Source organism: Oxyura jamaicensis, chromosome 1 (genome assembly GCF_011077185.1).
Source record: "Oxyura jamaicensis isolate SHBP4307 breed ruddy duck chromosome 1, BPBGC_Ojam_1.0, whole genome shotgun sequence".
NCBI classification, from domain to species: Eukaryota; Metazoa; Chordata; class Aves; order Anseriformes; family Anatidae; genus Oxyura; species Oxyura jamaicensis.
This window is the reverse complement of record NC_048893.1, coordinates 186,001,759-186,025,429: the sequence shown is the minus strand read 5'-3', so window position 1 is coordinate 186,025,429 and position 23,671 is coordinate 186,001,759. Positions and strand designations below refer to the sequence as shown.

The 23,671-nt window shown below is 39.0% G+C and overlaps 1 protein-coding gene across 2 annotated transcripts in view; it reads right to left on the bottom strand.

Annotated features, from left to right (window-relative positions):
* Positions 1-23,671, bottom strand: part of ZDHHC20 (zinc finger DHHC-type palmitoyltransferase 20) — a 206,222-nt gene that overhangs the window by 16,644 nt on the left and 165,907 nt on the right. For both annotated transcript variants that reach the window (XM_035326441.1, XM_035326435.1), the window contains exons 2-7: positions 14,710-14,736; positions 10,720-10,814; positions 7,291-7,411; positions 5,916-5,985; positions 4,739-4,771; positions 3,792-3,912 (exon numbers count right to left, since the gene is read on the bottom strand). In XM_035326441.1, the coding sequence (XP_035182332.1) occupies positions 3,792-3,912; positions 4,739-4,771; positions 5,916-5,985; positions 7,291-7,411; positions 10,720-10,779 (405 nt within the window). In that variant the 5' untranslated portion in view covers positions 10,780-10,814; positions 14,710-14,736. The remainder of the gene's footprint in view (positions 1-3,791; positions 3,913-4,738; positions 4,772-5,915; positions 5,986-7,290; positions 7,412-10,719; positions 10,815-14,709; positions 14,737-23,671) is intronic.

Here is a 23,671-nt window from a genome sequence, read left to right as displayed (position 1 = left end):
ATAAAGTAGTTCTCTATGGACAATTCTTAGGCCAGTTGATTTTGAAGCTCAGAAGAGCAGTGACAGCTTAGTCTTTGGGCCAGAAAATACAACTTTCTCTCAGTTCCATCTTCCTAAAGCTGTAGGTTTATAACCTGGAGAAGGATTTTTTGTTTTAATCATACATCATTAATTTGCCTGATCCCCTGGGAACATTTTCCTCTTCTGATTACCCAGTTGGAGCCACTGGCTCTAAGTTCTTGAATGACAGTTGCAGAACTCAAGCATCTTTCAAAAAAGGCTAATTCTTTCCTGGAAAGAAGGGTGCAGGCTTTGAGCGCTTATCACAGACTTAATCACAGCTGTGTTCTAGCAGCGATCCACATGCCACAGCATGTGAAAAAGAGTGAAACTTCAGTCATCAGTTATTTAAAATCCGTACATTTAGCAGCAGCACAGAAGAGACTTGTAGGTGGGAGAACTTCAGAGCTTACAAAGGGAAATGATTTGCACAGTAAGATCTGGTCTACTTAGCACACATAGCCTGACGGCAGTCACTATTCTGAAGGGTCCTTCACAAACTCCTTCACAAGCACTGAGTCATTTCAGCACGTGTCAGGTCACTTAAAAAATAATAAGAAAAACATACTGTCAGAGCTCAGCTTGTTACTCATCTTAAATCTAGAAGAAACTCAGACATCTAGTATACATCCCTACGTGCATAGACAAGAGGACTCAGTTCTAACAAAGGACCTGGAATTATTTTTTTTTTAATTTTGAATAGAAGTGGAGTTTTTCAGAAGTATGTACGAACTGTCCCGGAACACATATCATATCCTTAAATTAACTATACTCAGGATTGCCAAAATAATTTGGAGGACACTGAAAGACACTGAAAACGTCTGGAAAATATGCAGGTTTCAAGGTGGGAGGGAGCACAACAAAACTGAGAGTGGATACAAACATACACTGGGAAGTGCTACCGTGCACTATGTAAACAAGGCACCAAGAACTGGGCGTTCAGCCAGGACTGGTGCCTGTGTCAAATACATTTTGTTAAGCAGTGGATTTATCTGTTTATCTTTAACAACTTCCTAGGTATTAGAATAAGAATTTTATGAGTATAGGAAAAGGAGTTACGAGTATAACAACAACAACAAAATGTCACTCATATTCCCTTGATCTATACAAACCAGATTTAAACTCCCACAACAGAGTGTAAGCCTGTGGTAAACACTTAGAGCCAGCATGGCTGTTCCATCACGGCATGAACAGTATTAAAACCTTTTGTCAGTATTTCTGCACAGAGCATGAAAGATGTTATGCAAATCTTGCAGGTATGACAGATTTATTTTTTTTTCCCCCATCAGAAGTGCATGTCTCACAATAGTTGCGTGTATCTGCACATGCATGTTGCATCTCTAAACAAATACCATCAGCAGTGCAAAACAGTGGACTGCTAAAATTTGTGTAGGTAGCATGCACACATTTAAAATCTCATTACTCAACTTCTGAAGGTTACATTCCAAGTACTTCATCTTCTACCTGGCAATGGCTATATCTGCTTTCTCTGAAAACATTTATAAGGAAGCAAAAAAGAAATGCTACCTTCTGAAAAGGAGACTACAACATTTCTGACAGTCAAGCTATAAAGAAAAACAAACAAACAAAAAAAGCAAACAAATCTAGAGAGCCCTAACAATTATCTGTCTGATTCTGTAGCAAACACTGCTGAGCATTAGCAACAGTGAAGCAATCTACACGCAGGATGTCTCTGTAGGACACTCTCATCTACAGATGCAGAGAGAAGTTCCCAGGACTATTCTGTAGTCATCAGCATCCACCTAAATGCTTACATACCAAAGCCGTATTAAATTTTGCAAGTCTGCACGATGATGGTGCCACCAACTCTTTCTGGAATTCCATTTTAATCAAGCTATTATAAAAATCACAGGAATATTAGCTTTGTGGAATGAGTTTTTTAGTATGAATGAGTCAGAGATCTGTTCTATTTATAAGATCCTGGTATCATCAGATTTTGTCTTGGAAGTAACAGGGAAATGAAAGCAACAAATGCAAACACACGACTGCATTTCCTGTTGTCACGTTTCAGGAGTAGCCCATTCTGGCATAAAACATTTTAAGCAACTAAAGCATTAAAAATATATCCCTCTTAAGTTTACTTCCTCTGCTCAAGAGTCCACTTCAATACGTCCAATGGGCTTTGGAATAGGCTTGCTGCAAATGTTGGTTTTAAATGTTCGTTGTGGCCAGATGTCCTACTGACTTTCATTGCAGTAACAGTTATGAAGTGAGGTGACAAAGCAGATTTATTTTCTTTGCTCAAGCACTGACTGGTAAATATGTAAGAGCGCATGTACAGTTTCATTGGAAATTGCATACAAAGCACTGGAAAGCAGCCAGGCAGATGTTTGGAAGTGACACATTCACAACTTAAAAATTTAACTATTTACAGTCAAGCAAGACTGAACAGCAGAATTGGATTATTTCATTTGCAACACCTGTTAAGCCACAGCTCTGAGTGATAAATACACCTGTGACTTTCATCTCACACAATACCAAAAGCTCAATTCCCACACACTGCTCTCCAGTGATGGGTTGCTACACAGAGCTGAGAGATTAAGAGAAACATAGTACTTTGGCAGATCAGGCCCACAGGCTCAGATGAACACAAACAGGCGTGTTTGCACCATTTATATTACCAGTCTAATGACATCTGTCTCAAAGTACAGCTGTTCTGAATCCATGATCAAGCTTCTCTTACCCTGACATGGCACTTTTCCCCAGTAAAGAGTCTTTCTTTTGCTATAGATAATTACTGCTCTTCACAGCTACAGCAACAGCAAGTAGCATCTAAGAAACATGTGCTGCTGTTTATTTATAAACATGTGCTGGAAAGCCTTCCACTTAACAGCATTTTTTTTTCCCCATGTTAGTTAATGGCATCTGATTAAGAGAATTCTGATGCTAGCTTTTCTGTCTCAAGAGAGTGGAAGGCACAGTACAAGGTTTCAGAGATGAAAGGAAATGACATCAGAAGATGCTCTACTCAGCCTGGAACATAACTGCAACAAAACTGGTAGGAAAAATAACACTGACATGCAACGATCTTCACCTTTCACATATGTTCTACTAAATCCAGTAAGGTGCATGTATGGATATCTATTATTTTAATCTCTTACTACTGACAATGGTTACAAGGAATACAGATATCATTAACACCATACATATCTTAGCATTCTACCCATATCAGGTCAATAAAACCCACTACTATGAAGTTCAGACATGCCTACATAAGGATTCCAAAACAGAGGCTGGTGAGTTCCCAAAAAAATCACCTGCCTTATCCAATAGCAGAGTAACCACAAAGATACAAGATCATTGTATTTCATATCTGTTGGTATTTTGATGTATACCTGTGTATATATATAAACATACACACATGCATACACATACATAAACGTGTCATGTTTTGATAAAAGCAGGTCTGGCTATGTATCTATAACCAATAATCTCAAAGAAACCTGAGCTGTGACATTTGATTTTGATGGAGCAGAGAAACCGCAGTGTCCTCATCGGAACTTCTTCCCCCAGTTACTCATCCTAGGCAGTGTAATAAATTTAATTCATTAATATTCGGAAGGTTCTCCTGCTTCAGTCACCTCGATTGATGCTGTTAATGGTAATGAACTATGGAACAGAGTAAATGGTGAGTGACAACATGCTGAGGCAGCCTTCAATAAACACATGCAAGATTAAACAAACAAACACAAAAAAGCCTTAGAACTTACTGTCCAGAACTTTATGAAGTACTGCAAGACTGTAGCAGCAACAAACAGACAGTACAGTAAGGAATACATTAAAAACAGGAGGAAGAATTTGTAGTTAGAAAATCCCACACAATTATTCACCCTAGAAGGAGGGGAAAGAGAAAGAGGTTACTATGATATACCAAAAAAAATATAAAAAAATAAAAACCAGCACACTTAGATGTTTTTGCAGAGCATAATGTGTATGATGTCAGTGGTACATCCAAAACAGTTCAGCACTAGTGTTTCAGAAGCATTTTAAGCCATTATTTTGAATTAAGCCTCTTTCCTCAGGCCAAGTTAGCTGGGCCCCTCCCACAAATTTTGCTCCCTCCCAAGAATTTCTACAGGACAAGGCATGAGCTGTCAAAGCATTAGATGCAAACAGTCACTGTAGAAAGCATCTCACATATTAGGAACTGATGACAGTGATTGCAGAAGATAATACAAATCTCTTCATCAATTTCTGTGGATGTTGCTTTTGTTACAAAAACTTTCAGGTCAACTACTGATAGCGGTATCTTTGCAACGACAGCAGATAATATTTTTACTGACTACCAGTGAATACAGACTGCAGAAGAGCAACCATCTGAGGGGATGTTATGCATCATCTAGAATCAAGAACTGATTTTCACAATGTAGTGGTTATCACCTCTTCTGTTGATTACACCACTGAACTAAAGGAAATGCCATTGCTCATAGGTCTTGTTAACTCCATGGTTTCTCTGTATAAGAAAAACCTGTATGGTTTGGGCTGCTGGGCCTACAATGCTAAGTTGCAACACACATTAGGAACAAAATTTATTTTCACATAATAAAGCCTCAAGAAATTATGTGAAAATCAAATTTTACTTTAAAGTTTCATTTTCTGAAGCAGCATGTAGGAGCTTATTAATCATAATACTGCTTTTTTTTTTGAATAAACTTACCATGGACAGTGGTGGTCCATTTTTAGTACACATCTGAAAAAGAGCAGAGGTTATTTCCAGCAAGTTAAAGCAAAAAGAATTTGTTTTCTAAGACGTATGCTTTTAATTTCTAAAGTTTTTTTTTTTTTAATTGTAATTTCCTCATTGAAGCTTCTTATGGTTCTTCTCATTCATGCTGTCTCCACATTACAGCAACCATCCTTTCAACCAAAAGGACTAAGTGAGATACAAAAGAATTATGAAGAGAGCCTCTTAAATTAACATGGGGAGCATTATTGAGCAACACTTAAACTGTGTTATTTATAGTTCATTAAGCCATGCTAGTCTTATGTGCGTAATGAAAGAAAACAAACCCAAAGGACCCTTCACAGCTGTGTGGATAAGGTCTGTCAGTGGGTCATTCATTTCAACTAAGTCTACCTTAGGGCTATTTTTGTTACTTTTTTGTCTGTTCCTTGCTTGTTTGTTTGTGGTAATTGAGGGGAAAAAACAGCACAGTGGGTAAATTGAATAGTTCACAGGCCCATTTTCATCCAGTTTTTGTATAAGGCCGGATGCTAGACATTTCAGACAGACATTCATTTGCTAATAAATTCGATTTTCGCCAAAAGATGTGTATTAGGTTCTTTAGTTAAGTAGATTTCCTCAAGCTCAGACATACAAAGTCTCGCTCACAGCTTCAGCGTCCTTACAGACTTCTCTGATGACTCAGAATGAGGTTAGGGAACAACAGTGGTGTCTTTTAAACACCAAAGACATGCAATTCCACTGTCACTCTGAGATAAAGCAGTATTAGTAGCACACATCTGTTTCAAAGCTGCAGAAGCAAGATAAAACAGAAGAGCTCTATAATAACCACGTGCTGCTATCTCAGAGTTGCCTTTCTTTGCTTTCAATGCCAATTTATTTATTTTTACATAAGCACTGCTTTATAAAGCTATAAGCAGATTGCCGGTTTCCTAACAAGTTCTGCCATTTTGGTCTATGGGGCTGCAACAATAATAGTGCACTAATGGGAGGAACTTCGCTTTCTTGGAATCACGGTATGAAGGGTCTGAGAAGGGAACAAATAGCAAAACCTGCTGTTATGCAGGGATTGACACACCGATGAAATGAACACACTGAAGTGATAATCGAAGGAAAGAAAAAATCCATCATTTCAGATGCAGTAACTTACATGTCACATGCAGAACAGTGGTGGCAGCGGTCAGGTTTGATTAGCTGGCATCGGTCACAGTATCTGATGGCTGCATTCAAGTTGCAAGGGTCAAGTTTTAAGAATTCGGTGAATTTTAAAAAGACTTCCCCTCTTAATACAAATTGAATCTTAGAGAGCTCCCTTCGCTCCCAAGCGCACTTGTTTTCACAGACATACTCATACAATATATATGTTTAAGTTTTTTAAAGAAACATATTAAAGTATTTAAAACTCTTGTCAATTACTGCTATATGGAGTCCATTTCCATTTAGTCGTTACCTCCTCAGTTTCCCTGTCCTTCACCTTCTGGCAATGACCTATCTTTTGTTTTCTCTCACCTCTGGAGATAGTACCTAGGCATCCCATTGTGAAACTACAATCTTTCAATAAGTCAGCTTTCAACATTAACCTTCTCTATCCTCTTCAGCAGACAGAGATCTAGCAGACTGTTCAGCAAATTAGCTCTTCCTCATCTTTCCTGGTTATTTTTAAATAAGCCTTCAAGCTCTTCTCAATGGAAACAAGACACCAGCACAGTCAGTTTGAAAGGAGGAGGAAAGCCAACACCTACAGCTGAGCAGAACTGCGAAGAGCTGACAAGAGCTTCTCAGACCACTACAGGGACTGGGATTGCCTCAGAGAGAGGTTTGTATTGTAAAAGCCAGGTATACAAACACTTTATTTGAAAAGACACAGTCAACTTTGGTAACTACTATCCTGAATATTTTAAATTTTTGGAGAAAAATACAACATTCCTAGTCTCAAGAAAGAGAAATAGGTATATTTTAAAAAATATACATATGCATAAGACAACAGTTTCACAGATCATTCATATATAACTTGGAATAAAAATGTTTATACATATTAAAGCTCTGTACTGAATTGTAGATAGGAGTGAAATAACATTTAATCTTTCTTAAATTCTAGCTTCAACTATGAAGTTTCTCCTCCTACGGAATTGATACAGCCCAGAAAAAGTAACTTAAAGGGGGATATAAATGATTGTAAAATTAAGTGTAAACTTTAATTTTCATCTGTTTCCAGAAGTATTTCTTTCCAGTGGTTACTTTTTGTAGCCAGAATTAGAGATAAATATTGTCATGTTTGCTTACAAGAAAAGGAATTTTTTTTTTTGTTTGTTTTTTTGAAAACGTTATTCCACTTACTGGCTGTATGTAGAGATCCCCAGACAAAGGACTCGAGTTTCTTGAGGTGGAAAAAAAAAAAAAAAAAACACACCACAAGGTCATGGCCTTTGCAGTACATGCTTAATAGATTGTTCATTAACATCAAATTAATCTCACCAAATTAAACTAAGCAGCTTCAGGAACACAAAAGTATCTTTGTATCTCACCTCTTGATGCTGTTGTTGTATAGATAGGCAAGTCTTTAGCAGCTCTTCTCAAAATCTCCTGCTGGGATTCTGGTCTCTCTTCCTTTTCATATTGTTCTTTATCAGCTTTTGACAAGCAGAACTGGGAAAAAAAAGACAGAATGAAGGGATAAGAACAATTATTACTTTGTGTCCTACTCAAGTTCCAAGGAGAAGACCCTATGTATCTTAATCCTGTCTCTGGGTGACCCCCCCAACTTCCTCCTTCCCCCCTGAATGCTACAGGAGATCCTCAAAACTACCTGATGGTCCTGAGCATATTTTAAAGAGAATCATCTTTGTCTCCGTTCCATTATCTACTTCATTTTCCCTTCAACACAAAGGAAGCCAGAAGCTCAGGGGAGTTTTAAGAAGGTAGAACTTACCTCGTGATGAGAGTAAATGTAAGTGACAGGAGACTAAAGTTCTTTTATCCCACTTTCTGACTTAGAGAGGGGCATAAGCCAGAGAAAATAGTGAAGAGGATGTGTGTGGAGGTGGGGGTGGCGACAAGAAACTTTTTATTGCTTCCTCACAGAATTTGAGAGTTTAAATGGAATTTGTACTTGGGAGTAGTCAGCACTGGTTTCAAAATCCCTAACCTGTATTGGGAGCAACTTCAACAAAGCTTGTACAGTTTCAGAGTTACAAACCTGAGTATAGCATGAGGACCACTCCTGTTGAAGCCTTACTAAAATGTAAAGCTTTACCAGTATAACCCAGAGAGCTTCTACTCACTTGCAAAATACTTTGGTATCCACTGAAATTACAGCTTTACCATTAAGCCCCACAAAACCCAGTATGCTGAGGAGTCCCTGTGGAGTGGAGGCTGAACTCACAATTTCCTCTGGTATTTTCTATTCTGAAGCACTTTTAAACTCTGAGCTTCCCACAAGGACTACAAGAACCCTTTTTATGAGCACACATAGACAAAGTATTCATAGCAGTGAGTGGAAAATGCTGTGTGTGCAGCTGGAACAAAAATTGGCTTAGTGTGGCTTAACATGAACATATTTTCCTACCAAGAATATGTATATGACTAGTTCACATGGATTTTCATCTCATCATGTACTTTTTCCTCTTTTGGATTTGAGTTGGTTGGCAAGCAACAGCGAAGACTCGACTTACAGAAAAGGAGGAAGCAGTAAGACATTGCTGCAATCTCTTAGTGTTATTTCCCAATCTAGAATGCAAATAAATTGCCCCATATCCCACAGAATCTAATTGTCACCTGTTACATATGGTAGCATTCCAGTTATTGAGCCTATCCATCATTAAAGGGTGAAACATGAAGCATTGTTTCCTTTTAAATAACCAGAAATTAGTATCAGTCTATGCAAAGAATGAAAATGAAGTTTAATACTTTAGACATCATCAGGAGTTTGACCTCTTTTTTTGACTTTTTTTTTTTAAATATTTGTCTCTAAGCTAAAAGCCTAGGTATTTACTGAAATAGGGAAACTGGAGATGCTCACATCAAAAACTTCAGACAGATCTGAAGCATCATGCCTTACTCCCTACTGCCTTTTTTTGAGTCTGCTAGAGTAGCAAATGGCTGTCTCCATAACCTGCAATTGAGCAGAGGTCACATTAAACATGAAACGCTACTTCTAGATGACACTTCTATGGCAAGTCATTGACGTACAGGAAGGAAACTAAAATGCAAAATTTAAAATTTTGATTTTTTCCAAGTAACGTAATAATAAACTCAAAAAAAGAATAAGGATTTTGGTTTTCTGAAGTAAATATTTCTGTTCTAATTTCAGAAATGAAAAGGGACATGAAACCACAGATTTGCTAGACAATGGCAGGATATGTATGTTGAAAGACATCAAAAGTTGTCTATTACCACATAGCTAACAGAATTTCCAATGAGGTTCCACTAGTTCTTACCAAAAACAGAAAGAGCCCCTTTGTTTCCTTCCTCTTTCTGGATCTAATAATGTCGATTGTTCTTTCTTATGACAAGCGTGCAGGGATTACACTAGAACAACAGCAGCTGCAGAATCTTTTTTTAGTTCAATAGTGTGATCACAGGATGCTATTTGTTTTGCAAGAATGGTTAACTTCAATGACTAAAAATATATACATTTACACTTTCATACAATGAGGAGATTCTGAAGTCTGGTTTTAAATAAAAAAAACCTGCAAAAATTACTCACTGATACATGAACAGAAGGGACTTTCCCAGAGAGAGAAAAAAAAAGTGTTCCCTGAGTTGCTTTTTTTTCCTATGAAAGAATTGTATTGAGCTGATCTATACCCACACTTAATATAGGAAACATTCCTTACATGCCACATGCTGAAACCATCCCTTTCAGTCAATGAATAGCAAAAGCTTGCTACAACATCACTGCAACTACGCGGTAAGTACTGTCAGAAATTGTTCTCTACTACTGAAGAACCCAAGCAGACAATAAAAGTTATTAGACTGCTTCAGGAGCAGTGCAAGTTCACATACCTTACAGAAATTACAGTTGCAACCATTGTAACAAGCTAACCTGCATCACATTCTCATTTGCCTACAGAACCATCCCACAAAAAGCCACATCATACCACCCTGGAGATGTTTCAGGATGAAATGTCCTTGAATATTTTCTTCTTTGGATTTGTAGGCTTAACTATTCAGTACTACTCTTTTCACTTAACTAAAAAGCAGAATAGTCTTTAGCTTTTTTTTTTTTTCTTTATATCTGTATCTTAGAAAGCTAAAGAATATCTAAGACATAATTACGCACTACAGAGCAGCGTTTGCTTTTCCACAGAAGCATAGTTTTTAACTCTTTACAAAAATGTTTAAAACTGACATTAGCAATGAAAGTCGGCCTTGCCAAAAATAGAATCAAAATGCAACACCCACAATGCAAACAAAGTCTCAAACAGTTTATCCAGTTTAAAAGCTTTTTAAAACCAAGGGAAGTATTTTAAATTTGGTGCCACCATCTGATCCCTACAGATAGACGCCTCAGGGAAAGTAGAAAATAAGCTAATTCATTTCAGGCTTATTACTACATTTTCCTACTAGAAGGTCAAAAACTATCTAAAAATATATATAAAAATGCAGCCACTGGAGATATTGATTTTAAAAATGTCAGAAGTCAAACAAACTACATCCTAGCAAAGCACCATATCCCCAAATTTACTTTGTCTTACGACTTTTGCACATACACATGACTGTCAAGCTTGAGATGAATTAAACACATTTAATATAAGGAAATGCCATTATACCAAGCATGCAGTATTTTAGGAGTAATATGATGATTTGCATTCATGATATGCTGTCAGGCTGTTCTATTTTAGATTATGAGAAGGGAAAGGTGAATCATGCATTACTGCAAACAAGTTTCATCACTGAAAACAGTTCATCTATTTATAAAAAAAGCATTGACATTTTTCTAACGTCAGATTTACCTCATTGGAGGGGGATGCAGGAGATGTGAAAATTGTCTTCCAATACGACCATACAAACATGACAAATGACAGATGAAAAACCACAAGGTACACAACTGCAATAAAATACAAATAAAAATTTGGTGAATATAGCTGAAGAGAGCAAGAGATAAAACCCTGATTTTTGATGAGAGCTAGACTATGACATTATGAATCAGCTGATAAGTTATATTAAACCTTTTTGCCTGGGTAAATTTAGCACTCTGGCAGTGCCCACTTGAAAAAATAAAAGAACACAAAAAGCCTCTGTAACACCACCAACAAATCACTAAATGTCATAGCTGTTATTCATCAAGGAAATAATATGTTTTTATGTAAGATTCTACAGCAGATTTTGACGGGAAAAGAAAAAAAAAAACAAAAAAAAACAGAAGTGAATACAGTTTCACCTAAGGCATGCAAGTGATTAACCTGTTTAGATAAAGATGCTACAATTATACTCTAGATTATGTAATATTTGACCTACAGAATTCTATTTAATTTCTTAGTATGCATCAAGAGATGTACTTCTAATATTAACAGCATAATACTGTGCCATTGTGGAAGGTGCTGGTTTTCAATAAGTAAAAACTTCAAGCCAAGAAGAGAGAGGACTAAACTCCAAGATGAGACCTTGCTGTGAGTTCAAATTGTTTGGAAATCTTATTTCAAATCTTCAGAAGAACATAACTTGGAAGAGTCCTGCTATTACAGCCACTGTGGCAATAACAAGTAGTATGGAGTCCCATCAGTCTATGAATGGATGTGTGTGATATGGTTGCCTTAAATACCAAAGGCTCAGACCTTATGACCCAGGAAGCTTCTTCCAATCTTGTTTCCTCTAACAATTTCTTTTACCATTTGTAAAGAGGAAATGGATCGGTCATGCCAGATCAGCAAGTCTTAGAAAATGTCATACCAAATATTTACATTATCTTCATTTCTTCATTTGCAAGAATTCTGACCTACTGTCCTATGCAGATATAGAGTTCTTTAAGAAGACATATTACACACTTCATGGATTGCAGAACAGACCCTACACTTCAGGAACTTCCAGCAGCTCCAAATAAACACGAGAAAAAGAAAAAAGCAAGTACACAGTCACAGCAGGCAGAGTCTTAATTTATCATCTTTCAGGATTTTCACCATTCATTACAGTAAAAAAACAAAACTAACCAACTACACAAACAAGCCAAACTGTATTTGATCTCCCCTCAGAGAATTCTGCTTTTTCCCTTTGCCTCTGCCTCCTCCAACTTTATAGATCTGGCAAATTTTCAACTGTGGAAGCAACAAGCAAAGCTTTTTTTTTTTTTTTTTTTTCTCTAAAACCATCCTAAAATTGCCACTTGAATCCTATTTCTGATAGGAAAGAACCTATGTTTCACTATGCTAGGCGCACATAATTAGAAACTGTGTTCTATTAAAAACATACTCCACACATTCAAACATAACACGGCTAAGCAATTAAAAAGTAAGAAATCTAGAAAAGAGAAGACCGACCTAAAATCTTAGTGGAAACAGCTGCAGAAATTAAAGCTTTGGGGGAGAAAAGGGTGAGAGGAGTTGAATAGGAGGAAAGAGGAAACAAGATGTAGTGGAGGGGAGGGCACGGCAGAACCAAGTTCCACAGCAGTTTCATTCTGTCCATAAAACTCACCCCCAGAATCCAATCCCTTTTGGGTAGCAGCACTACTCTGGAGAGTACTCTCTAGAGCATTTCACATCAGTTTCAAATAAAAATATAAGCTGGCTTCATTCCTATTTAGCTTATTTTCTTGTAATTTGAAGACACGAGAAAACCATCAAATACCTCAAACCCCAATATCTGCTATTTTAGAGTCACGAGGAAGTCCCAGCTAAGCTAGGGCATCCAGGATTCCTGGTGCCATGCTGTGACCAAGAGAAATGACTTCACTTTAAATGCACCGCTGCACATTAGACCCTAAGTTATGCCCTTGGGAGGACACCGTCATAAGACATGCTCTTATCATCCTCCTGAAGTATATGCTAAGCCTTCCTCAGATTTACCCCTCACCATTTTTTCCTGCATCATTCTTAACATCACTTTAAAGACAGAGTAGGATTTCAGAGCTAATAATACTCAACAGAACTAAATTATATCGTGGAGAGATTGAGAGCTGACTATTCTATCCTAATGGATAAAAATCTATGCAAGAATATGAAAATACAAAGACACGGAAACAGCCTTAACGGGGTGAAGAAATCACCAGCCATTGAATTACAAGATGTAATTAAAAACCTGCAGTAAAAGAATTTGAACAGAGCACAGTGAAAAATGGTGCAAAACATATTTACTAAAATACATATCATTTAGTTACATTGCAACATTACTAGTGCTTTGGCCATTTGACTCTTCTGGTGGTACTTCCAAGCTGTCGGAAGTTAGCTTGTAAGAAATTCATGAAACTTAGAACTTTTATTTCAAATGAAAAAACAACTTCACATTTCCTTTTAATACCAGCCTCCACTGTAAGGATATACGTGCATGCAGGGTACCTGTGACATGCCATAGAACTGGAAGTGCAAAATGTGTGCAAGAGAAAAAAGCCTAACAGGCAGCTTTCAAAGATACTGTTCTCATTATTTAATCAAGCATTTGTCTTCTCTGGTAGATTTAAGAGAGCCTGCTTCGATCAGTCAGGCATTGCATTTGAATTAAAGCCAGAGATGTGGCTACACTACACCACCATCACTGCTCTGCCAGGCTTCTTTAACAGAGACATGAATCTTGCCTTTCTGAAAGAAACTAGAAAGTAAAACTTTACTTCTAGTAAAACCAGACAGTAAAAGCACAGCAGCAACCTGCAGAATTTTGTGAAGTCTTGATGAAGCCCAGCTGTGCATTGCAATGTAAAAACCCAGGCTAAGACACAGCTTCCGTCTTGAACAGCTTACAGTTTACTTTGGAGGTTTTCCCACTCTTTCACCTCTCCTTTAAAAGATGAAAGAGGACAGACTCCATCAAGTTTCCTTCTTTTTACAGTTTTCTCCTGGATGCTCCTCACCAGGAAGTAAACCAGTGGGTTACCTCCAAGTTCTGTGCTCTTTTGCAAAAATATTTAAGAGATGAAAGCCTCTTACCAGCGGTCTCACACTCTGAAGACAGCCTTCAGTGGATGATGGAACTGCCAATCTATGCTTAGCAAAAAATCATGATAACCACTCTTACACTCCCGCATAAGCTGAAATGAACTTTCAAATATCCCTAGAGTTTGTGGTTCTATGGGGAAAAAAGCCTGAAGTCTTATTAAAAAACAGCATTTTGAACTTCTGAAATAGAATGATCCTCTAGCCTAGTTTTTGGTCACAATTAAAAGCAGCAAGCATGCTGTAGTTTCTTTGGTGAGTTTGAATCTCTGTAAGTACTACCCACTGTGACATATGTTTGTCAAAGACAATAATAAGGCTTAAGAAAAGTTTGTAAAAACAAGGCCTTAACCACTTAACCTGGAAATTTAAAATTATAACGTGCAGTCACCTTTGAAATGCCTGTGTTTTTTGCACAGTTCTAACCAGTCCTGAGGAATGGTGCTCTGAGGAATCTGGTAAGCTGTTTGGAAAACAGCAAGCAGTACAACAATCCCTCCTCTTCCAAAAGTCTTGCTGGTCAGAGGTTGCAAGGAGGATAGTAAGATGAATATTCATCATTCCTTCAGGATGAAACAGAAAATGGACTGCTGCAGTTCTTTCCCTCTTCTGTTCGCAGAAGGTACCCATTTAAAAATATTTGCAAACCTAAATCATGGTTACTTTACTCACAGGTCTTGTCTTCATCCCAAGTGGTACTGTGAGCTCAGCATACTCAACCTCACAATATTTAGCTTGTTTCTTAGCAATGATCTACTTACTACAGAGAGCTTACATATAAAGAAACACATTTAAATTCTATATCCCTTAAGACTTACGTGCAACAAAACTATTTACATTAAAAAAATAATTAAATGTTACCTTTTTCTGCAGTTGAAGAAATAGTAACTGGAAGAGAAAAAAAAAAGATATATGGTAAGTAAATCTGCATTGAAACAAAAAATTGGTTAAAAGTGAGATACATGAGATAGCTGACTTGTTCCAAATCATGTATCAGGTGTTAATAAAGCCTCCCTGCCCAACTCTGGGTAAAACAGGACTTAGTATTCCTCCTGCCAGACCTTGAGGCTTGGTGAGTCAGTGGAAGAGCTGAAGAGATCCAGTTCCCTGCTCTAACCAGCAGAGGAGGAGCACACTCCTTTCCACAGCCATTAGTTAGATCATAATTTATACATGTTGCCCTTCAGATATGCACCCAGCACATTTTCTGGAGCACATCAACGTCCAGACCAAACTGTTATATCTCCCCCCTCTCGACCCAAATTCTTGAGACGGTTGAGGTCTCCCCACTTCCTCCTCTTCTGCAGCTTCATCTCTTTTTATCCCGACACCAAATTCTTTTGTTCAAATCTATCTTGCATGCTCTCTGACTGGTACATCCTCTTGCTCTCAGGCTTCTCTGAAACCTTTGGAGTTCATTCATCAGTTAGGCAAGACACCGATCAGAGAGCAGCTCTACTTACTGGGTCACTTTGTTCCTACCGCTCTGCTTGCTGGGTCTCTTCCCTAAATTCCTGAAATTCAATGAAGGAAGGATCTTTTCCTGACTCTTCATCTGATACAGCAAATTTAAGTTTCTGGCCATCAACAAGAGCAAAAGGTCAACAGAGTGTGCCCTGCCTACTGCCATTCACCTCACTCCACATCGTCTCTTCTCCCTCACTGATGTTTGTCCAGTCATCAGGCTGTAAGGCAGCTCAAAGGAGCTTTTCCCTGATGCACATTAGTGAACTAAATCCGCAGGGCTTCAGTATGTGTTACAGGCTTCATTCCACAGAGCTACTTTGGTCACAGAGGTAGCATGTGTCTCACTTAGCTGTAGATATCTATAGCAAAGTGGTCTGCAACCCTATTACACAACTGTGCCTCCTTATAGCACGCAGAGACGTAATGAGGTGATACCTCGATGTACAGATGAACCTTTTTTGTTCAGATTTTGATTTTTTTTCTCTCTCCTTAAAAGACATGCTCAGCACCCTGCCTGTCTGTACATGGAAGCCTCTAGCGTCAAGCTAAAGGAGCTTCACCCTGAAGAAAAGCAAATTTCACATTAGTTAACATGTATTAGATGTGCACACTTGCACAGCCAACTCCTGCATTTCTGTCTAGAACAGGGACAAAATCCAAACAAAAAACTAAGTACAAAACTAAATTGAGCCAAATTTGATGCTTAAAGACTCAAAATAATTAAGTCTTTATATCCAAAAAAAAGCTTAAGATCTTATCACCTCTGAGACTTTTTCAAAAACAAACAAACAAACAAAATAAATAAGCTTCATAGAAAATAATTAAAGCCTTACAGAACCAGGAAGATAAATTCCTTATTCTTACCCAGGTCTCCTGGATCAGAAAGCAGTTATGAGACCATGCAGAACAATTTCAGTTTGGCAAGCTCCTGCAGTCTGAGGTGAAAGAGAACACTGAAACACCTGTGATTTTCATTGTCTTATCATCCTTAAATGAAAAAAATGAAAGATAGCTAGTTCTTTTTTACCTCAGAAGTTCATGTAAATTTTGGTATTCTGCTTTTATTCCTTGCACTGCTGTTATTCCCACTCTCTGACAGATTAAACGAAGGGCAATCCTAGTACTTGTCCAAAGTCGCTTAGCACACGGAAGTCAACAGTTTCACAGGATCTTTACGTGATGAAGTGAAGCCTTCCTTTAAATAAGTTAATATTTAAACTTTACATAGAACAGACCTGTAAGTATTTGCTAGGCTGGCAACGTAACAAGCAGCTTCACACCAGCCAGAAATCGATTTCAGCTTTTGAACTCCAGTTCAGGAAATAAACACAGAACAAGACATTACCATTGCATCCCACAATCCCTGCCCTGCAGTTTCAGTTACAATCTCAGCTCTCAGGTTTTGGTTTTCTCCTCTGCTGCTTCTAAGTAGTTAGATACTGCTGTCAGCCTCCACTGAAATTAATACCAGTTTCACTTTAAACATTCCTAAAAGACATTTATTTATTTTTGTCTGGGGGGTGGGATGGGGAAAATAAAGCAGCACCGCGTTTTTTTGAACGAAATAAGCACTGCGTATGATTTATATATTAACCTCAGGATGCAACACCACTATACATTAGATTAGATCCATCAGAGCAGATTAGGGCCTTCAGCACCATAGTCAAGACAAACCTGTCCATATTTCAGAAAAGTAAGCACTGCAAATAAACTTTTCTGTTGAGTATTTCAAAATATATCCCCGTATCAGTCCATTGCTTAGCTACAAAAGGAAAAATAAGATTGAGAGCAGGAATATTCTTAGGATTGGCTGCTTAAGTTTCTGAGTTCTAGAGAAGCCTTGAAGACTTCTAGAAAGACATTGCTAGGGAAAGATAAAAATATGCCTAGACAGCATAAGTTGCAGTTTACTTCAACACAGAGAGCTGAGAAGTATGCACTCAGTGAGTTTCCATGCTGGCCTCATAATTGCAAAGGATTCAACATCTGTGTTACAGCTCTGTGCAGGTCTGCAAATAAAGCGACTGAGTAGGATCTGTTTGTCTGCAGTGCTGAGCTGTTCCTTGGTTACCTCAGTTTTTCCAAAATCAGCCTACGGCTCAGCAGAGCCTGCCTGTGAAGAGAGGTGTGCTGGCCTACACTGAACTTTGTGCTGCTGCAGCTTGTCCAGGGACACATGGGCCTAACAGGCTCGAGTGGCCAGTCCTGCACCACTGACAGCTTACACATCGCATCTCCTGGTGCTTCAGGGTCACTGTAATACGAAGCACAGAAAACCTTAGTACGTGGTTTCGCTTTCTACAGAACACAGCTTCCATAATACACAACCCAGGCTTTTAATAGGCTGTGTTAAAATGGATTTTTTAACTCTGTCAACTTGGAGGACAAACAAAAATTCCAGGTTTGACTTTAACATAGGAAAAAGTTGTCTTAGTTTTGATTTAGACGCTGAGCATCACCCTTAGCAGTAAAGATATCTTATCCTTCGTGACCCCCATTGTTCCTTACACCTCCTTGTAGCCAGTCTTCCTTATATTGTTGTCTGTTATCCTTCATCTCACCTATGTCACATGAATCAAAGGAGTGGCAGCCTAGAGATTATCACAGGAAACAGTCCTGCGGACATAGGGGCATCATTAGTTGTATAATAAATGACACTGGGGGAAAAATGTCATTTGTCAGAAACATTCTTCTTGGAGCACACTGAAAGATGCAAACTTCAGAAAGCTTTGGAGAACATTTTCAGGAAACCTTCTAGGACATCTCAGAAGAAAAAGTACATTTAGGGAGCTAGGCTGCTTTCAGTTTCAGGCTTAGTTTCAGGATTGCTATGAAGTGTTGAAGCACCTTTCAAATCACTGCAGAATAAGAAAAAACAAAACAAAACAAAACAACAAAAACATAAGTCTCTCTATTCTGCAGCAAAGAGGTGGAATGATTTGCCAAGACCTTGTGAGAGGTATGCTAAAAGAAGACATTCGCCCTCAACCTCGAAGGAAAAAAAAAAACGAACAAACAACCCTCGACCAAACCCACACACCACATACACTTACTCCCTAAGAGGCATATTCTAGTCAAAGCCACCCTTTGAGACAGATACATGCTTTGCAGATCAAGAAATCCAACTGGAACTAGTGCAGTACAGAAAAGGAAAAGGATTGGTCTTGTTATTGATGTGCTGCGTACGTGCCCTCCTCCTTCTCCCCCCGCAGTAGTTCCTGACCAAAGGCAGGCTTTGGGCATTACAGCCTATCCAAATCTCTCAAGAGTAAACTCCATATTTTGGCTGACATTCCTCATGGAGAGAAGAAAGAATGATAGATGTGCAAATGCGTTCCTAAAACAGCCTTAATGTTTCTCAGTTTTTAAGGAAAATGGTTAAATATATACAATTACATATATATATAAATACATATACACAAGCACTCTTGCATACACATACATACATATTTCCAAAAGTTACCAGTACTGAAACTCAGTAGGAACTTCCCACGGGCATTACCCTGCCTGCAGAGCACCACTTGTGGTACCTCAAGTTTTTCACTTGTTCAGAGAAGAGCGTTAAAGCGAAACTGTAACTTGGATTTCTGGTAACATAATTCCCCTTTGCAATGCGGAGCGTAATCAGTTACTCACAAGGAAGATGGTAGAAGTATCTCTTACTGAAACAACTGGGGCAGACAGGGAATGAATTACCTTGGTAAAATACTTACTCTACTTCTGTTACAGACCTGGGGCAGTGTCCCAGAAGGAAGTCCTTAGCACCTTTCCGCTGTTCTCTGTACACCGTGGCTCTGTGACCTTTCCACAGTGAGCTAGTTCTTATTTCCTGACTGGCAGTCACCCACTAGTGCTTTCTTCCCTAAGCAGCAGGGAGTTGTTTTTAGACAAATGACTCAAGACAACTGAGTTGACAGCATCACGTGGCCAAAAGCCAGCGCAATAAGAGGCTGCCAGCTCCCTGCTGAAAGGCTATGGGGGCCCACGATTGCATATGTCTTGCCACCAGCTGGAACGAACATCCTCTGCAAACGCTGGGGCCACAGGAACCTAGAGTTGTTTTATCTTCATATGTTGCTCAGCAGAATCTCTTGTTCTGGGGCACAGCTTTCCCCACATTGCCCTCCCAAGTTGTTCCAGAAGTAACGTTTTTCAAACCAGTGATTCAGGAGAGGTTGCCCCATCACCAGGCCTAGGGCACAACACTCGGCTCAGAGGCATGACACGTGGTGGCCATCTGCTGCAGGGCGCAAGAAGTCAGCTCTCAACTATCTACACACTCACCTGTGCGAGAGCAACACAGCAAAAGCAAGCACTTGCCTTCCAGACACTTCAGCTCCCTCCAGCACGTTGGGTTTAAGCCGCCCCAAAGGTGAGTTTGAGTGCACACAAAGAGCAGTGACAAAGGGTGATCTACAGCAAGTGGCCTCTGGCTGCCCAGGATCACAAACAGCAACAAAAAGGGAAAGAAACCCTGCCTTGGGTGACCAAGGTCTTACATGTGTGTGGCCATTTCTGCAAGCACTTGTGCCAGAGCCCAAACTCCTCCCATGCTGTGCACAGCAGCTCTGCTGGAGCTACCTACTTGGCTTCTTGGAGAGATCACAAGACAATGCCTTTCCTTCGAGTGATCACAAGATGATGCCTTTAAAGGCATCACAGGGGGAGGAGAGGAGGAAAACACAGCCAGGGAAGAGAGACCTTGCTGCATGTGGGTTGCTCTGTTGTTGCCAGCATAAATGTCACCAAGTTTTCTATGTTTGTGACCACCACTACAGGATTCAAAGAAGAATATTCATAGGGATAGGTAAGATACATTAATGTTTCAAATAAGGAAGTCAAAGATACACTGCAGCCTCTTATTGTTTGTTACCAGCCATGGTTACAATTTGTTGCCTGGTTAAAACAGTATTAACATCATTCTTTTAACTACAGCAAGTACTTAGAGAGGCCAGAGGCTTGCTGCCCAGCAAACATTCTCTTATCACAATAACAAATAAGGCTTTTATTTATGGAAGGTCTTATGCACATATTCTCTGCACTGAAGTTGTAAAAGTACAAGCAGGGCTACAGCAGAAATTAACATAGTCAATGCAAGACAGTCCTTGGCTACTGAGTTACATTTAGCAATGAATTAAGCTCTGAGAAGTGAAAAAAAATATTCTGCATATTCTTGGAATAGTTTATTCTGTGCTACACTTTCACAGTTCAAGAGCACAGCTACAAAGGCAGCTGACTTCTGGGAATCCACAAAATCCTGTTGACGACTCCTTTACCTCTGCCTCTACGAAATATTCTTAAAATTTATACCAAGGGCCTCCTGACGGTTTGCATATTGTAAATGAAGAAGCATCAGTAGGATTTAATCTCAGTCCCACACTCGTGTCCACATTAGGCATTACGAGATGCAGCAGCACAAACAACTAAAGGCTTTATCTGGAAGCAGCATCTGACGTTAGCATTCAGCTGCAGCAGCTCACCGGGTTTGCTGTCCCTGAAAAGCCCTATTCCCTGAAAAGCACTACTCACTTTTAATTTACCATAATTGCCCAAAGAAACCTAATGTAACTTGATTTTCTTCAGCTACTTAATCACTGGTGTCACTGCTCATTCTATTTGCATTTTGATTGATTTTAAACCCTAGCATTGCTTCTACATGCTTTTCTTAGCTGCTTAGGAGAATAATTGGATTTCTTCTTTCAGATCTCTCCCCCCCATCTACTTTATCATAACAATAACAGCTTTATTGCCCAGTACTTTGGTAGTGCTGCACAGAAGTTGTTTTCAATATTGCCTTTGAGCTATTGTATAAAGTCTGAAGAAAGCTTGGTTTCTTCGTGGAAGACAAAGAGCCACATGTCAGTCAGCTGTGCTCCTTCTGGACCATGGGGAAAAAGGGAAAAAATAGAAATGGCAGAAAAAAAAAAAAAAAAAAAACATAGAAAATCTGATGCACCTGAGAGGAACTTATGTCCACACCACAAGTTAATTCCACTTACAGTTGAAGGAGGGGTATTTACACTCAGGTTGGCCAAATCAAGCTCACTGTAACTGTGTTGAAGTACCTGTACTTGTCAAAGGACTTTTTGTCTCAAGAGCAACTCCGGATGGTTCTGTAGTTAAAGATGTAATGAGGATGCTTGCAAGAGATCTGAGACACAAATAAGAGCATCAGCTAGTGCCGACAGAGAGCCAGGATCAGGTGTTGTACAGAACCTTCTGCACCTTCCACAAGGTTAAGTATTCTGCAGGTGATACTAGAAACCACCACTACATCTAAAGTAAAAAAAACAAAAAACCACCACCAGACAATTCAATCTCCTAACAGCTTTTTCCAGGTGAATGAAAACAGAGAACCCATCTTTATGTAACTGCTCCAAACAAATTCTGAGGTATTACTGATGGTGTGCAGAGGTATCAGCTGGTGGGGAACACAGACTCCAGACTCAGCTACCATGACCTTCAGACATGAACTACTGTGAACTGGCAAGAGAACCAGGAGAAGTCCGGAGGTCTCTTTGTTGGTAGGAAACCTGTCTCTGCATTTGTCTTCAGATTCTTCCAAAACCAGATGTCTCGTTACTTAGCTACCGGCCCTGCCTGCAGCAAGCTTTTCTTAAATATTAGGTAAAAATCTCCTTGTAGATCTCAACACAGAGATCTACTTTGTTTCTGAGACAAAGATCGTGCTGCTGCCAAGGTCATCGAATAATGGGAGAAATCAAACCACCCTGCAAGCAGACCTCCTTTGATGCATTACGTTACTGGATTTCTCAAATTAAGGTTTAAGTTCATTTTTTTTGTACTGTTGATTGGGTGTAGCTGGTCTTTGCCACCTGAGATTAAATACAGCATTGCCTGTGATGAGGAGAGATCATTTTCTACCAGCAACACAGCAGCCAGTAATGTAACTTCCACAAACCTCCTGTCAAGATATTAGTAAGCCAATCTTACAAGCTTAATAAAGTCCTTTAAAGTTGTTTTGTTTTGAAAAACATGCCATTTAAAACCATGTCTATCAGCTGTGCACGAGTTTAATGGTAGGGAATTTGTGTCTTTATTAATATTTACAAGTCCTGGGTGTTAAATATTTAATACTGTATCATTCTTATTGTTAACGTATTTATGGAATAGATCAGGGTTCAGAGACTTTACACAGTGATTTAGAGATTCTGTCCATGTAAGGTTCATCACGTTGGCTGACAACAAATGCTGCCATCTTTTGATGCTGGAGCCTTTGCTGCCCTTTCTTCTGGCAGAACAAAATGTCACTTACTAAACCTTCTTTAGTTTGAAATATCTCGAGACAAACCTTGACTGTAGCTAAAGATACATCTTCTAGTTTCCTTGCAAAGAAAGAAGAAAAAAAACAGGAATATAACAAAAGAAGCAGGTGCTGCAGAGGGCAAAAAACATCCGGGATAACAGGACAGAAAGTTTTGGCCTGAGGACAAGATTTCCACCCGCTCCACCAGGAGGTCTTATTTAACAGAACATGAACAAGCAACAGCACAAAGGCTGCACAAGGCGCTACAAAGGGAATTTTGGATATTTCAGAATACTGATACAATAAGTTAGAAAGTAATCCAGAGTAAACTGTATAGCTCTCACTCAGTAAACATTGCTTAAAACAGACTAAACTAAACAAAAACCCTAAAATAACACTCCCCAAAAAACTAATCCACCCAACTTCCATGCCTCCAATAAATAAATAACCCCCCCAAAAAAACAGCAAAGCAAGTCCTCAGAGCTTACCTGCCTGCTGACTGTTCAGCACATGTTCCTGGAAAGCATTAACTCAGAGCTCAGTAAAAGGTCAGCTGAACTACAAATCCTAACACAACGTGCCAAGGCAAGAAACAGCACTGCCTCTTACACCTCAGAGATGCATTAGGGCTCCCGTGGCAAGGCACTGGGTGTAAGGCAGCAGGACTGGCAAGCTGCCTAGCAAGAAACAAGTGAAGGATTTGATGTATGCATGACATCTGCAAAGTGAATTAACTTCTGCCATCACCTTTCCAGGATATCACGTGTTGTAATACAGCTGCAAGAATATCCCATTTTGCAGGTAAAATACTGGAGAGTGGTGCATGCGTGGGAAGAAAGGAGAAACAGCATTGTTACAAGCTTGAGAACCTCAACAGAAAATAGCCATGCAAAAGATATCTAGATACTCAACAAAGATATCTAGTACTCATCTGTCTTCATGCTTTCCTTCATTAAATATGTCTAAATTATGAATTATTTAAGAAGTTCAAGCCTATCCTCTGCACCAGTTGCCGTATTATTCCAGTAGGTAGACCAGCAGGAATCTATCCTGCAACACAGCAAGTATTAGCTTTGCATGCAGTTACTA